At 42.6% G+C, this 16,692-nt stretch overlaps 1 protein-coding gene across 1 annotated transcript; it reads right to left on the reverse strand.

The window, feature by feature from the left end:
• Nucleotides 1-5,819: 5,819 nt before the first annotated feature.
• On the reverse strand, nt 5,820-11,181 carry TAF9B (TATA-box binding protein associated factor 9b). Its single transcript, XM_075007825.1, has 7 exons — nt 11,107-11,181; nt 10,857-10,938; nt 9,570-9,706; nt 9,353-9,487; nt 8,191-8,272; nt 7,236-7,349; nt 5,820-6,166 (listed from the first exon to the last, which is right to left on the reverse strand). The coding sequence occupies exons 1-7, from the start codon at nt 11,155-11,157 to the stop codon at nt 6,000-6,002; spliced, it is 768 nt and encodes a 255-aa protein (XP_074863926.1). The 5' UTR covers nt 11,158-11,181; the 3' UTR covers nt 5,820-5,999.
• Between the last annotated feature and the right edge of the window lie 5,511 nt (nt 11,182-16,692).

The following is a 16,692-nucleotide window of genomic DNA, read 5'->3' on the forward strand; positions in this document are numbered from 1 at the left end:
ACTTGATGGTTTGTGTATTATAACTAAAGAGATTTTAACACCAAATTACAAAGGGATGCATCTGAACTGGAGTTCATTTATAAGTTTGGTACCCATCACTGTGAACTCAACAAAGATCTCAACTAGCTGTGTCAGTCTGTATTTTCACAAAACAAAAAAACTGTGCTTAAAGACGAACAATATAATTTGTGAGGTGATGAGCTTTCGTGGGACAGCCCACTTCTTGAAGTCTGGAGAATCCTGATAACTGAGAGAGACAGGGAGAGAAAATTAACAAAACTGATGAATCAGCTATCTAGGAGAGAAGGAAGTGGGGGAAGAAAAAGCTTAAGTGGGCTGCCTGGGGTCACTGCGAATATCAAAGGTGGGGAAACTGTCCTTGTAATGTGTAAGGTAATTAATATCTTTTGCGTCTGAGGTGCTGGGTATCCAACTTGAAAATAAATGCTTCTTCAAGTGCTTGCTTATATCCATTTCATGTAAGTGCGTGCACAGCATGCGTGCGGTGTTGGAAGTTTTTCCCCTAGCAGTACCCGTGGAGTCAGCAGGGAGCCCCCTGGAGTGGTGCTGGCATATCAGCCCATATACACTAGTCCCTCAACTTATGTGAGGGTTGTGTTTCCCCCCACACCCTCTCATAACTCCAATTTTGTATCAGTTGGGGATGGGGGGTGACCTTTTTTTCCCAGTGGAATGCACTTTCTGCATTCCAGGAAGCTGCAGGAGCACCTGGAGCTTCTTTTGAAAGGTAAGTTGTGGGGTTGGGGGCAGTTAGGGCTGCAGGGGAGGTGGGGGTGTGGAGTTGAGCTGGGGCCATGCATGGGAGGTGGGGGTGAGCCAGAGCCATGCACGGGGAGGGGGAGCAGGATTTTGAGTTGGGCTTAACTCAGTGGCAGGGTAAAATTATTGTCAGGCTTTACCAGCCTACTTGCCTTGTTTTCCTAACCCAGGCTGATCTAACTAGACAGTGAAATTTGATCACATCAGTGGGACAACTGAATCTGACAGGTCATCTGACTACATGCCTAACTGTACTGCAATGGGTGTTCGTAAAACTTCAACAACTGCTCCAGCCAAGCCCATTACTTGCTGTTTGGCTGAACTGTATTCAGTGGTTATACATTATTTGAAAGAACGAGATACATAAAAGGTGGTGTATTTGTTTACTAGATGGGTTCTTATGATGATCATGCCAGGAACTAAACTACAGAGTCCCCTGAAGCTGAAGCAGTGTAGGCTAGCTAGAGCATTCGAATACACAGGTGGCTCCTTGTTTGCTAGTGGATGGCTGCATTGATTCACATCAGCACAGCTACCTTTGCGGGAGAATATACCCCAGACATAAGGCTCGTGAAAGAGTGGATGGCTATTGACTGCATGAGTACAGCCCTTCTCTTGCAGGTAGTTCAGTTTTTGTTGTAATTTCATTCTTGTGATTTTTCAGAAAAGTTTGAACAGATTTCCCAGGGGAGGAGCGGAGGGGGAGGAGTGAAGTGGCTTCATGGCTGAGCTTGATTTGTTCCACACACCCCAACCCCAGGCAGAAGATATAGTAGAGGGTGGGCAAATAATGGCCTGCAGGATGGATCTGATCTGCCAGGGTTAGTTCCTGATAGGCCCCCAGCTCTATACAGTAAAAGCAGCATTATCCAACAGTTGGATAAGGGGCAGGTTCTGTTATCACATAATGGCTCTGCCAGTGGCAGCATGGCTGCAGTTGCCATAAAGGCTCAACTAACTGGAAAACCTGATTATCCAGCAATCCCCATGCCCGAGGGATGCCAGATAATAAAGCTTGTTCTGTATTTAGGTGTGCTGTCACAAGTATCTGGTGATTGCAGCTCACATGGGCCATGACTTGCTGTTCGCAGATACCAGGAGCAGCAGGAAGCAATGCTCTGGTCCATGCCACTTCTCATTGTTTCTAGGGGCTATGAACTGTGACCTACGGCAGCATAAGTAAATACAGCAGCAGTGACCTGTTGGGGACTAGCCCACTCTGCTGTAGTCAGACTGTATATGAGGGCAGTGGTGACAGTCACAAGTTTTCATAATCTTAGCACCCATAATAAAAAAAAACAGTATGAATTGCACATTTCACTGTCATTAAGCAAATCTTCTCAGTGTATGAATAATGTGGGAAGGGTGAACAGCAAAACAAAGAGTTCAGAAAGGCAGATTTTAGCAGGTCTTGTAGGTAAGCTGCTGGGGGAATTATGACTGAGAAAGAACAATTAAAGATAGGCCCTTTCTAATTGAAGGGCTAAGAGCAAACTACTTCAATGTGTAATGTGATGTTACTGGATTTTTAAAATATGAAACCATTTCTCTGACCATTGTATCAAGTTGGCATTAAATTTTGTCCCAAGTGAGGTGTCTAAGGAAAGCTGGTAATGCCCTGAATCTGTTTATGCTACTTACATATCTGTGCCATGTTTGTATGTAAAGATATTGGCTTTATACCTTAACTAGAAAGTGTTAGTTCTGAAATTCACAATAGGAGGTGGTCAGGTGCTGCTGCATTGCTGATGGAAGAAGAAAGGAGTTTTTCCCTCCTACTGGCCAGATGTAAGATGGCCCTGACAGTTACCATCTTATCTCTAGATGTCAATTCCTATGTGAATTGGGGTCCCACCCCAATGGGGTGTGCGGGCAGAGACTTTCAAGAATTGGGCGTTAACTCTACTGGCCTGCATCAATAGTTAAAGTGGTACATTATGTACATCAATTGGAACAATTTCTCTCTCTCTCTCTCTCTCTCTCACCCTATTCTTAACAAACCTTTAGAGTTTACATTCTAAACAATTCAGAGTGTATATAGAGCTGGGAATGTGGCTGGACCTTTTAGGAGCCAGAAGAATTGGTGTGGATATGGTGAAATAAGTTTAACAATGTCCCACCTGCACAAAGGGGGTTGCTGGTCTGGGCATTAGGAGCAGCTGGAGAACCTGGGGGTTTGCTGGTGTGGCTTCTGGCTGACCAATAGCTGGTTTGATTTGTCTCACTAAGAAGGCAAACAGCCTGGGCTGTACATGGCCTGATTTTAAGCAACAGTTATCTCAGCTGTGCCCAGAACAGCCCCTGCCCCTCACCCCCAATCATATTACAGTAGGAAAGACAGGAAGTAAGAGAGAACCTTTGCTTAGCCAGGAGTCCTAAACTGAGCTAAAATTCAAAAAGGAGTTTGCAAAACAAAACAGCAGTCCTGTAGCACTTTAGTGACTAACAAACTAATGTATTAGGTGATGAACTTTAATGGGGGCAGACCCACTCCTTGACAGATGGGGAAATAGTGCTGCAAATGAACTGGCATCACAAATACGTACCAGAGAGAGAATACAAAATGAAAACTGATAAATCAGCTGGGGGGGGTGGGGAAATTACTTACTCCAAGCGTCTATTAAGTGAGTGCCAGAGGCAAATCAAAAAGGAGTTGTGTAAAAAGTGGAAATTAGGTCAATGTAAAAAAGATGAATATAAGCAAATAAAAGTGGGAAAGAACAAAATTAGAAAGGCAGAAGCACAAAACTAGTTCAACTAGAGACATTAAAGGCTATGTCTACACTAGCCCCTGCCTTTTGAAAGAGGGATGTGAATGAGACACTTCAGCAGATGCTAATGAGGCACTGCCAGGCTCATTACCATAATGCCAGCCACAGTGATTTTTGAAAGTGGTGCTTTTGAATTGCACACCGCTTGTGTAAATGGGGGCCTTCAAAAGCCCTTTCTGCCTATGTCTAGGCTGGACATTAGGAAACCCTTCCTAAATCTCAGGGGCCACAGCTACACTAACACTCCACTTTTGACAGGGGGATGCTAATGAGGTGCTGTTATGCACATGCAGCACCTCATTAGCATAATTGCAGCCACACAGGTTTTGAAAGTACCACTTTCAAAACACATGCTGCTGGTGTAGATGGGAGGGGGGCCTTTCAAAAGGCCCCCTGCACTTCAAAAGCCCCTTCTCATTTAGTTTTAAGAAGGAGCTTTTGAAATCCAGGGGGGTCCTGTCAACCATCTACACTGGTAGCATGTGCTTTGAAAGCGACATATGCATGGCAGTGCCTCATTCGCATCCCCCTTTCAAAAGGCATGGTGCTCCGTGTAGGCAGGGCCAGGGTGATTAAACTATAGAATAAAGTTGTAGAATCTGTCTTTAAGACCACACTAGATTAAGACCTAACAGGGATGAGCTAGATGGTGACTAGTTCTGCCATGAATGCAGGGGACTGGACTTGCTGACCTCTTGAGGTCCCTTCCAGTTCTATGATTCTAAGGAAGATGAAGTAATAGCTTTACATGATCAACTTCTGCTGGTGAGAAGTAGAACCCTGCTCATAACACCCCCTGCAGATTACAGACAGACACTGGTGTCCATTGATCAACAGGGCTCTAATCCCAAGAGATGCTGTAACCAACAGAGGCTTGTGGTTTCCTCACTCCCACAAGCCAGTTGGGGGCAGCCTAGTCCCACTGCCAGGAGGCACTATCAGCAGAGACTGCTGGCCCATGTGCGATGGAACCAAATTCCTCTCCTTTGGCTGCATCATCTCCTGAGCCTTCCAGATCATCAGATAGCCCCACCTGCCCATCAATATTTGCATCCACAGTAGGCATTTACATCCACACCTGGCTCTAGCAAAAGAGACAGTTATGGAACGCTAAGGCAAACTTGTTTCATCAACAGGAGCTGGTCTAACATAAGAATATCTCACCCAACTTCCCTCTGCTATCAGGGTAACTGTATTGGCTTTAACAGCACTGCACATGGCTAAGTGGAAGCAGTTGCACAGTAAGAAAGGGCCAAACATGTCCAGGAAAATGGGGTTAATTCACCTGAAACACTGCCTCCTACCAGCATAAAATATTACAACGCAACAGTTTTGCAATGGCCAGGTGTGAATATTCTTCAAACTTAATACTAATGACATTAAAATTATCTGTTCATCTGTCTTCAAGCGAATCAAAAACATAAGCATTATATACTACCCTCCCTCCTTTTTACTCACTAGCCCTTGGCTGCGTCTACACTACAAAAATGACTTTGAAGTTGCTTACTTTCAAGTGGCCAGCAGAGAGTCTACACACATTTTCCCTTACTTGGAAGTTAACTTAGAAGTTGAACATCTACATACACCCTACTTCAAAGTTAACTAGGGCACTACTCCATTCTTGGCAATGGAGTAAGGACTCTGAAGTTGGGCTCCCTACTTCAGAGTTGGGCTTGAAGTAAGGGAAAATGCATGAAGACTCTCTGCTGGCTACTTTGAAGTACTGTAGGTGCATTTTTGATGTTCTAAATTCACTGTGTCAACCTCGGGACCACAGCAACCAAGCATCGTACACATCTACACTTAAATGAGGTCCAGCATAGCTGTATTTTATAAGGTAAATTATGGTATTCCAGATTTGGGGTGGCATGAAAACAGTTCATCTCAAAAAGCAGATTATTTACTTTAATAACAACAAAGTAGAGGCAGCTCAGGAACACAAAAAGAATGTTCTCAAGAACTAGACAATGATCATTAAACCAAAAACTTTTTTGGTTATTTAAAACATGACACGAACTTCAAACCTAGTTAATAAAAAGTTATTTGAAACCCTACACCTACGTCTTGAATCCATTCTAAAAATTCTCATATAAGACACTATGGGAAGAAAAACATGGGCAAAAACTGCTCTTTCAAAGATAAATTACAGAAGACAGTCAAGAGGAGAGAAAAAACAATATTTTGGAACAATGTACATAACTATGATACAAGACAGAAACAAAAATAATATATCGTGTGTGAGCATCAAAAGATATTTTGAACCACAGAGAAAGTTAAAATCAACTTTTATTGCAGTGTCTTTATTTAGCAATATTCTCCCGATTCCATTAACTCTGAATATTTACACAGTTTGTCACAATTTGTGAACCTTTTGGCAAGTTCCAACTCAGCATCAGACTCAATATGAATCACACCTCTGAAAATATATGGAGACTGGACTGTATTCCTTTACAAATTATCATAATCGTCATCATCTTCATGCTTTCTTTTCAATGGATTTGTCTCATTGGCTGCATTCTGTGACGATACCATATTTGTAGTAATAAGAATGTTTTTTGATCCAATTAGTGAAGGATTAATCAGAACATTCTGAACTGTAGGGGTAGTAGGTGTTGCTGTATTAAAAGGAAAAGAAAAAAAGTTTGTTAGCTGCCATTGTATCCCCACACAACAATGCAACTTCAAGGCGTGGACAGAAAGAGCAATTAGTACTGCAAGCTTATGAAAATATAGTTTCCATTTATAGGACATGTAATAAATATCCCAAAGTAGAAAGTCGTGCTGGATGCTATTACTTCTGTTTATTTTCACTAACATTCAAGGGGAATTTCTGTCACCTAACTATGGATTTGTTGCAAAGCTTAAATGAAAATTTGCAATATTTCCTTCATTTTGGGTTAATCGTAGTACGGTAGTTGCCGCTTTGGGTTTTTTGTTTGTTTGTTTGTTTGTTTTTAAACAGACTTAGTTCCTAAAATAAGTTGCCATTCATGTCTTTTTTTTAATATCGATATTTTTAAGTAGGATCTATGACAATTTTACTGTATGAATTCTTTCAGCATATGTCTACACAGAATCCTTATTCCAAAATAAGCTATTCTAGAATAGCTATCCCAAAATAGCTATTTTGAAATAACACTGCTACATACAGAAATGTATTTCAAAATACATCTTCTTTACAGAGTGAGCCTACGTTGAAATAATGCCATTGGATGCATAATGGCTTATTTCGAAATAGGCGCTATTCCCAGTCTTAACAGCATCTATTTTGAAATAGCAGTTGCTTTGTGCAGACCTACCCTTAATTACCTTTTAGTAGCAGTAAGTGAATTGTTGCAATAGCCAAGTAAAGCTAACAGTGGTTTGAGTACATTTGTTCCAGTTATGTAAAGACTAAATAATTGAGGACCAAAATAAAGTTGGAAAGGCAAGCTTAATTCTGGCATTTCATGCCTTTGGAATGCCTGACTCTTCAGTCTTAATTTTCTTTTTGTGTAGCTTCCTAGATTTTTAAACAGCAAATTAATTAAATAAACATTAAACTCTTGCATCATCAGTAGGGTTAGAACATCTAGAGCCACCATGCAGACCTCTTGTGCCTCAATAAAAGAAAACCAAAACAACCAATGTTTATGGCCTTCTAAAGATGTGGTGGAGACATCTGTATTTTGTAACTTGTCATACCTGACTTGACTGTTGTCTGAGAGGTTGGGATCTGTACAGTGAACCTTTGACCTGTCAGTGATACTGGAGTGCCAACTTTTGTTGAAACAGCTACTGTTTGTGCTGAAGGAGTTCCTGAAATATACAACAATTTCATTAGAGGATTTGGTATAGGCACATACAGAACTCTTTTCCACGTGAAAGCAGTAAGATCAGTGTTTAGAGACATTTTATGTAATTAATTTAAAGATATTACTTTAAAAAACCACCCATATATATTGATACTTCAGAGCTAGGTTTGCTCTAGATCCCAACAATGGCCAGATATACAGAGTAAGCAGTGTGCAGCAGCATGAATGTTTGTGTGTGAACATAAATGTGTGTGTGTGTGTGTGTGTGTGTGTGTGTGTGTGTGTGTGAACATAAATGGTAAAATTCAGCCACAGGAACATGCAATTACAGAGGTACTGACATGCACAGTTATATGTTTATTGATGACTGCACATACCCAACATGTTCTGATTTGAAATAACTCAGTCTGTAAAATCTGTTTCAATTTATAGTTTATTGAGTAAGCCCTATTCAGAATGTAGTTTGTTTTTTAAAAAAGCTATTCAGCTAGTTAATTTTTCTTTCCTGAAAAAGTGCTATAGTTTCCATTTTATAGAACAGCTCAGAAATATAAGAATGTCATTACTGAGTACTAAATAAAAATGGTCTAGCTTTTGTGATTTAGAAAGAAACTTAATTTCATTTAAACTTTCAATTGCACTCTTCTAAAAACTCATTAATTGTTAGAATATTAAAGTTCTTTGGAAAGGTGAGCTGGATGTTATCTACCGTTCCTTAAAAAACACATTCTACAGGATGATTAACTCAAGAACAGTATTCAAAATTCAATAATGTTCCAGAGGTTTCACTTTTTTTTTTCCTAAGCACGGTCAATATGGCAAACTGTAACTGAGCTCTCTCTTACCTAAAGTAGGAGTGCTAGGTCTGCTGCTTACAGCACCCACACTGAGTCGGGGTACTGTTATTCTTCCTGCAGAGGAAGAGACCTGTAGAGAAAGAACACATTCATTCTGATTATAACCATCAGTTAACCAGTGTTGAGAATCCTTGTTATTTCTATGATAACATATGTGCCCTCTGCAACAAAATATGAACATGTAATCACATGGAGCCTATTGCAGTGCAAAACTTTTGTCACAGAATTTGCTCACTGGGAGAGAGGTTCTCAAAATTCCTCACAGAACGAGCTACACTTCAGCAGAGATTCCTGGTGGAACCACTAACCCACCATGTTTATGCACAAAGCACAGAATCATACCCGTTTTTAAAACTGAAGCTATTTCAGTTATACAAGTGTAAAAGACACCACACAATAAAGACTTAGATTTTAAATACACCACTTATATACTAAAACCTTCTAAACTTTGTTTTGACTCAGGAAGAAATTTTTTTACCTGTGTTATAAACTGGACATTTACAAGGGAAGTGTTTCTCCTCCTTTGGTTATAGCAGTGTTTTAATACTGTGGTAGTACTAGCCTATTTTAGTATTGTAATTACACACACCAACCAATTGTTTATATGGAAACTGCATTACCAGTTTTGAGTAAAACTGAAAATTGTTGTACTAGTAACTGTATGCAGGTGACCAAATACTATTATATTAATAAGCAGCAATACAGTGTATTCTGATTTGCTTTTACAAAACTGTAACCCATTGCGCTTTGGCCTGTGCAAAAAGAAACCAATCAAAGGATAAGTCTTGAAGTTTTTTTTACCTATGAAAGCTCTGTTAAGATTGTGTGTCTGATTTTCAAGGACTGTCTTACCCAGTATTTCAACTGAGCTGACAGGATGCACTTAACCTGAAATCCTATGATCTAACAATTAAATAATAATCTCTTTTACACACACTATTAAAAGGTAATAGCTAGTAGGAATATTTGCAGGCAGCAAATAATTTGAGACAACTGCCACAATGAATTTCAATATACTTCAGCATCCAGAGATCTCTATCATCATGTACTATCATTTATGTTTGTACACTGAGAAAAACAGAATAGTTTTAACATGTTTAATAAAATGTCATTATCAACAAAAATTGCATTTGCTTGGTAAAGTTCTTACCTTTTTTTGCAAGGACTTAAGTCTGTAATTTGGAGCTGTTAAACAGTACCTATCAGGTGGCAGTCTGGGTCCAGAATATGGCTTTATGAGTGGCAATGGGGTCTGATTCTTTTGTCTTGCAATATCTAGCAAAAACTAGGGTAGAGGAGCAGAAATAGTTACATACCTGTACCCACATTTTTGTTACATTATGATTCTCTGAAGAAGATTTACTTACATCTCTTGGGGGAGGAGAGGTAAATGACTGGTCTGTTCGACATTGGATTGCTAGTCTCACATCATCTGCATCAACACTGGATTTCTTAGCATGACTTGAATAAATTTTTGCATCTTCCAATATAGTAGTCACATACCCTTGGAAGAACAAAACAATATCTCCTAGTGAACATGTATTTAAAAAAACAGCAACCTCCTTTCACAAAAATGTAGCAAATTTCATATACTCTACATGTTTTAAAAAAGCTATGCAAGAAAATTATTTTCTGATACACATGCCATGAACCAAAAGATCAATCATCTGTCTAGTCATATTTAATAAACGTTTTGGTGACTGACTGTATCAATAAATTCCCAAATACCCATCTAGTTTTATGTTCAACAGCTCCACTTTTCCTTCAAAATATTTTTAAAACATTTTAAAATATTTCAAAATATTTTTCAATTATTTTTAAAATTTTTAAAATATTTCAAAATATTTTTGAAAAGCTAACAGCAGCAATGACTTGGGTAAGACAGAAAAATTTGTACTATCAAGCATCTGTGTATGTGTACTGAGCCTACCATACAATATCCTTCCCATCAGTGCCACAATCCAGGGCATCTCATCAGTAAAATCTACCAGTTGTGCCAATGTGGCAGGTTTCTAATATAAATATTATTTAAAAGTGAGCAATGCATTCATTTTTACTTTTGCTCTTATGTTAAAACTGGAAGCAAAAATTCCACAAGAGAAACTCTGCAGCTATAACACTGTGCCACAAACCTTCTAAATGTCAAAGGTTTTTTTTTCCCCCCGTACCACACTGACCAGTTAGGAACACCAAAATGACGTACTGGCTGAGACCAGAACTCCACTGAGTCCAGTATTTTGTCTACAAGTGTTCAAAACCAGATGTGTCAGATAATGGCATGTGAACCCAGACACACATGAAGGGAGACGTACACGCTTCTTATACACATATGCATATAAAAGCCATATACTTGCCTCTGTAGCCAATCAAAGCGCAGCTATTTTTCAATCTGCAAATTCTAGCTATGCAAGTGCCGTTAGCAATATTACCCTGTCCTGGGAGACCATCTTCCTTACCCTCTTACATCACTGGCACAGGTCGCCCACCGCGGCTCCACAGCCTTATATCACTGCCACTCCTATCAGACTCCAGTCTTCCCAGGCCTTGGCTCACCCTCGCCTTCTCTGCGGCCCCAGCCCGCACGAGTGGGGCCCAGCCCCGCACGCAGCTCCCTAGGTGGGGACACCGCTGTCTCTGGCACTTTGACAACTTACTGTACGCGAATTCCAGCATCTGGTTGATGACCCGCGGCTCGTACTCCGTGATCCCCATGTCCTTCAGGATCTGGGCCATCACCTGCATTCGGCGAGACACGCACGGCGTGAGCCCATCGCACCACGCGCCGGTATCCCCCTGCCAGGGCGCCCCCCTCACGAGAGCTGCAGCTCAGCACAAGGCCAGGCTGGCTGCAGAGGGAGCAGCGCAGCGCAGCGCCGCAACATCCGCCCTGGGACCCCCTGTTACCTGAGCATCCTTAGGCGCGCTCTTGGGAGACGCCATCTTACTTTGCTCCATGGCGTCCGCTCAGCTGACTTGCTCATTTCCGGGACTGGAGAGTAGAGGCCCCGCCCCCCAGGTGGCTTGCTGAGCACGCGCAAGCGCCTCCGCCCGTTGCTCTCGGGCACGCGCGACGGAGCTGCTGCGCTTACGCCGCTGCCTCCCTTTTGGCCCGCGCCGCATGACGAGCCGCGCTGAGGCGGGGGCCCCGCCGGGGTGTCGGAGGCGCCGCGTTGGGCGGCTGCTGCGCGGGAGCGCGTGTCTGGCCCTGGCCGGCTGAGATCACCGTGCCCGGGCTGCTGGGGAAGGCACTCGCGGGCGTTCGGGCCCCGGCTGGCCGCCGGAGAGCGCCACAACCCGCCGTGGGGGTGGGGCTCGTGTCAGCCTCTCGCAGACTTGTGGGGTCGCGTTATGGAGCCGCCTCCGCAGCCTGGAGGGCTGAAAACAGGTGTTTTCCCCTCACCCGGCGCCGGGCCTCCAGCAGCGCCGCCGACGCTAAGATTTGTGGTGTGCAGTAAACCCCCGAAGCGCGCGATTCGGGTTGCGGTGAGTGCCGCCCCTGAGAGGGACGGGGAAACTGATGGGGGCACCAGCCCGGTCGGTTTCGTGGCCCAGCAAGGGGAGGGGAGCCAGGGACCAGGCAGCAAGCTGGCTCCCCTCTGCTTGCAGAGCCGAGAAACTGACCAGGGCTGGTGCCCTCATCAGTTTGGTGGCTCCCCCAAGGTGCATGGAAAATTGAGTTACATGGGGGCTGTAAGACTGCACCCCTGTGTACGTCAGGGATCTGGCGTGCATATCTCATGGAACTGGACAGGACCTTGAGCGCTTATCAAGTTAAATCCTCTGCACTCACAGCAGGACCTGTCACCATCCCTGAAAGGTTTTGGTTTGTTTGAAACTAGCCTGCTGCAGGCTCTTGAAAGGTCCTCTCAGGGATTGATCTCCCAGCGCTGGGTTTACAAGGCCAATGCATTAACCCCTTAGCTGTCCATCTCCCCATGAAAGCACAAGAGTTGGTGATGCTGCATGGCATGGGGAGGGGAAAGTCACAACACTCAGTAAAGTGCAGTGAGATGATCCTTTCCCCTGTCATGGGAGAAGAGGTCTATGAAATAAAAAACAAATAGGTGCCCTGTAGAACTCCGTGCCAGAGGAGGTTGTGAAGGCCAAGGCTTTAGCAGGGTTCAGAAAAGACCTAAAATTCATGGAGGCTAGATCCATTAATTGATATTAGACAGGAGAGATAGGAATAGCGTCCCCAGCCTCTGTTTGTCAGCAGTTGGAAATGGATGTCAGGAGAAAGATCACTCTTGTGATTTACTTATTCACTGCCTCTGGGGCATCAGGCATTGGCCTATGTCAGAAGATGGGATGCTGGGCTAGAGGGTCAAAAGAATCTTGAAATGGCAGAGACAAAAGTGATTAATGAAATTCTGAAAGAGGAATTGAGCAAATGGGCTAAAGTCAAAAGCATTAATTTGAAAAAAAACTAGAAAATAGGCAAAAATTGGTTTTGTTTTCTATTTTTTTAATAAAATATATCAATAAGGGCAGTTTAGGTAATTAAAACAATCTGGAGCTAACGTGACATATCTGCCCCTGTGCTAATCACTGTGTATATGGTTTTTGTCTACTCGTTTCCATTTGGCTTTCTCATTACATATGCATATGTAGACTCACTTACCTTAGGTAGTGATCCCCAAATGCGTGAATGCGTAATTTTATGCAGGTGAGTAGTTCTGTTGACTTCAGCAGAACTACTCACACTTGTGAAATTGAGCGTATGTTTGCAGGATCCAATATGTTTAGGGTGCTTGCACATTTTTGCTTTTGTGCCTGATTCAGTAGGCAGTGTGGAACAAGTTTCGCCACCTCTGAGAGCCTCTCTTGGGAAGGAATGGGACGATAAGGACTTTGACTTCTCTTCTCTACATTATTGAAAGAATGAATGAAGGAGAAAATCACTGCCTTTAAACAGAGTTGAAATGATAGTTGCCACTGCCCAAAGTACAGGCTGCATTTAAGGCTATTCTGGAATCTGAACTCTCTCTCTCTGTGTCTGTGTCAAAAACCACCAATACCATATGCATAGAAGTAACAAGCCCCAGACAAAATCAGACAAGCTGTCATGGCGTGACCCTGAAAAAAGCCTGCACAGGGAACCTTTGGATAGATGACGATCACTTGTTGCCAAGTATGATCATCTTCCATGATAGTTGTGGATCCTCAGGTGGCTGATAAGGTCTAGCCTGAAACACAAGTTGTAATAATGTGAGGACATATGTTTCCAGGTATGGCAGCAGACTGTTGACCATGACTGAAAGCCAATCACTCCTTCCTCCTACACTTCTTATCCTCTTAAGCTTGTCAGTGGGCAAGTTCAAAATGGAGGGGACCATCATGTATTTGTTCTCTCCATTTGGAGTGATCGTGGGCGAGTATCTCCCAAGTGTCAGTGTCTCTATTAGACTTCTTTAAGTTATCCTTCAGCAAGTCCTTATAATGCTTCCATTGTTCTTCTACATTACAGTACCCTTTTGTCAGTTGAGAGAACAGGACCTGTTTTGGAAGGAGATGATCTGGCATTTGGATAATGTGACCAGTTCAGCAGAATTGTTGACGGATGATCATTGCCTCAATACTGTTGGTTTTTGTCTTGTCAAGAACACTAACGATGGTGAGTTTGTCTTCCCATTTGATCTTCAGTATCTTGCAATTATCTTGCAATATCTTGCATTGGTGGTGCCTCTTAAGGACTTTCAAGTGATGTCTGTGGGTTATCCAGGTTTCAGACCCATACAACAACGTTGGGAGAATAACAGCTTGATGGAGAAGAAATTTGGGGTCTGTTGAATGACATGATCTTCAAAAAACCCTGTATGACAAACAAGGAAAGGCTGCAGTGGCAATGCTCGGATGGTGCTGAATTTCTGCTATAGCTGCCTTGGATGAGGGATGACTTCCAAGGTAAAGGAAATGGTCGACAGTCTCCAGTACTTCTCCATTGACTTCAATAGATGAAGCATGTGGAGAGGGCTGATGGAGCACTTTGTTCTTGATGTTGAGTGTGGGACCAGAACATCTAAGCGTCAGCAAACGCGTTCTGGATAGTCTGAATATCTTTTTCAGCGTTGTCATCAGCATACTGAAGTTCTACGATAGATGTAGTGGAAATCTTACTTTAGCTTTCAGTCTCCTAAGCCTAAACAGCTTTTCATCCATTCTATAAATGATTTCAGCACCAGCTGGGAGATTCCCATCAATTAGGTAAAGAATGACAGCAACCAAAAAATGCAAACATGGCTGGGGTGATGATGCAGCTCTGTTTGACTCCTGTTTTTGCTTTGAAAGATTCACTTTGGGAGCCAGTAGCGCTCAGAACAGTCATTTCCTGCTGTTGTGAAGCAGTTTTAGGACGTGGCTGTATCTATCAGGACATCCAGTCTTTGAAAGTGCACTCCAGAGGGCATGGTGATTCACTCAGTCAAAGGCAATTCACTCAATCAAAGTTAAATCAGTGACAAACGTAGACAGTGGTCAGTTTTGCTCCTGACACTTTTGTTGCAGCTGCAGTGCTCTGAGGGTCATATCTGCAGTTCCACAACCTGGCCAGAAACCACTGGTCTGGCTGACAATAGGCTTGCAACTGTGAGCAGATAAACTGTCCTCTGCCATTTGATTTCTGCTGTGTTCAGGGAAACAGCATAGCCTCAATGACTTATGCTACACTGTGATCAGTGACTCCTAATGGCAACAACAGACTAACGCCCATTTTTCACTAACCAGTCAGATTAAAAGTGTGGCTGAAGGCTCCAGATTTTTCCTAGTTGGCCGCCTGACCAGGAACCTAACTTGCAGGTAATAGGGATGTCTGCAGCCTCCCTCCTCTCACTATGGAGTCTGTGTCTGTGGAAGTGACAAATCCTAGCATGCAGGGTCCCATTATTAGCCCGCGGGATTTGGCAGAGCTCCATATTAAAGATAAGGAATGCCATGCACACCATAGTGGCGCTCTGCACAGAGCCACCTGTTACAGAATTTGCAGGCCTCTAATTGTATTAAGTTCTCGTATTAATTTGACAACAAAAAGAATCATGATGGAAAAAATTGTCAATTATCTCATAATTTTCCATGAAACTCACCTTTACTACTTATATTATGTAAGAGCAGTGGCAATGGTGTGCATGATACAAAGAAGAGTGGCTGTATCTTGGAGACGGCATGGCTAGTGTATAACATAGATCTTGTTAGCTGGTCATTTATATCCTAAAGCAAACAAGCATCTGAATTTTAGGGGCCCACAGGACAAGTTGGAGCTGCAGGCTACTAAGCAGCATATATAACGATGCTGAACAGGAAGGTGAGTTGGAGACATTTCCCCTAAATCAAATATATTCTCAGTTCTCTCCATAGATCAGTCCCTTTCTGTTTTTTTTAAACACTTGGAGAGACATTTTTTTTATTAGACAGCTGCCTGGATGTCTCGTTTCTGCACTATCTTAGGTACTTATTTGACCTCTACTTTAGCAACTGAGCAACTCACAACATCCCTATAAGATAGAGAAGTACTACTAGCTCCACCTTTGGTGAATAAGTGACCAGATGATAATACTGCCTAAAAGGATCTGGGGATTAGATCACAAGTGGAAGATGAGACAATTGTGTCATGCAGTTACCAAAAGACTAGTATCATTTTGTGTAGTATTAACTGGTATGTGGCCAGGTCCTATGTGGCTAGCTAGCCTAGTAGCTAGTCTCCCTGCATACACAGGCCCAAACCAGGGATGTGCGCTGGCCCTTGCCTCCTATGGTCCTGGCCTAGGTACCCTGATGCACTCCCTCTCTTAAACCCCTTGGCTGTTAGGCCTTTCTTTCCCTTCTCCTTCATGTGGTGCATAGTATGTAATGCATAAGAGGTAATTGTCCCAGAAAGCCTGCAGAGTGCAACAAAAATAATAAAATATTACAGGAAAGATTTTTTTAAAAAGTGTGCTTAGCCTTAAGAAAAGTGAGGATGGACCTGTTAACAGTCTTCATCTATGTGAAGGGATGTCATAAAAAGATAGTTAGCAATTATTGTCCACAGCACTGACTGTAGGACAAAAACTAAGTAGCTTAATGGCTAATGAAGTAAATTTAGGTGAGAGATGAGGAAAAGCTTTTTAACTGTAAGGATAGTTAAGCACTGGAAAAGGTTTCTGAGGGAGGATATGGAAACCGCGCCCCTCCCCCCACAGCTGCAGGTTTTTAAGATGAGATTAGACAGCTGTGTGGGAAGTCTAGTTTTACTCTTCTGTGTCTCAGCATAGGGGTGTGTATGTATTAAATTACTTCTCACAGTTCCTTCCAGCCCTACATTTCTATGATTCTTACAGGTGGGACTGAGGCCCAGAGGGACTTGTTAACTAGCTCTAAGGTCCCACTGGCCTACTTATGACCAAGCAAGGACTTGAACACAGGCCTCCAATATTCCAGGTAAACATATTAACCACTGGCTCACATGTGTTCTTCAGGCAGTTACAGGATGATGGATGTTTTAGGATCGATCTTCCG

This window comes from Carettochelys insculpta, chromosome 13 (genome assembly GCF_033958435.1).
Source record: "Carettochelys insculpta isolate YL-2023 chromosome 13, ASM3395843v1, whole genome shotgun sequence".
Taxonomy (NCBI): domain Eukaryota; kingdom Metazoa; phylum Chordata; order Testudines; family Carettochelyidae; genus Carettochelys; species Carettochelys insculpta.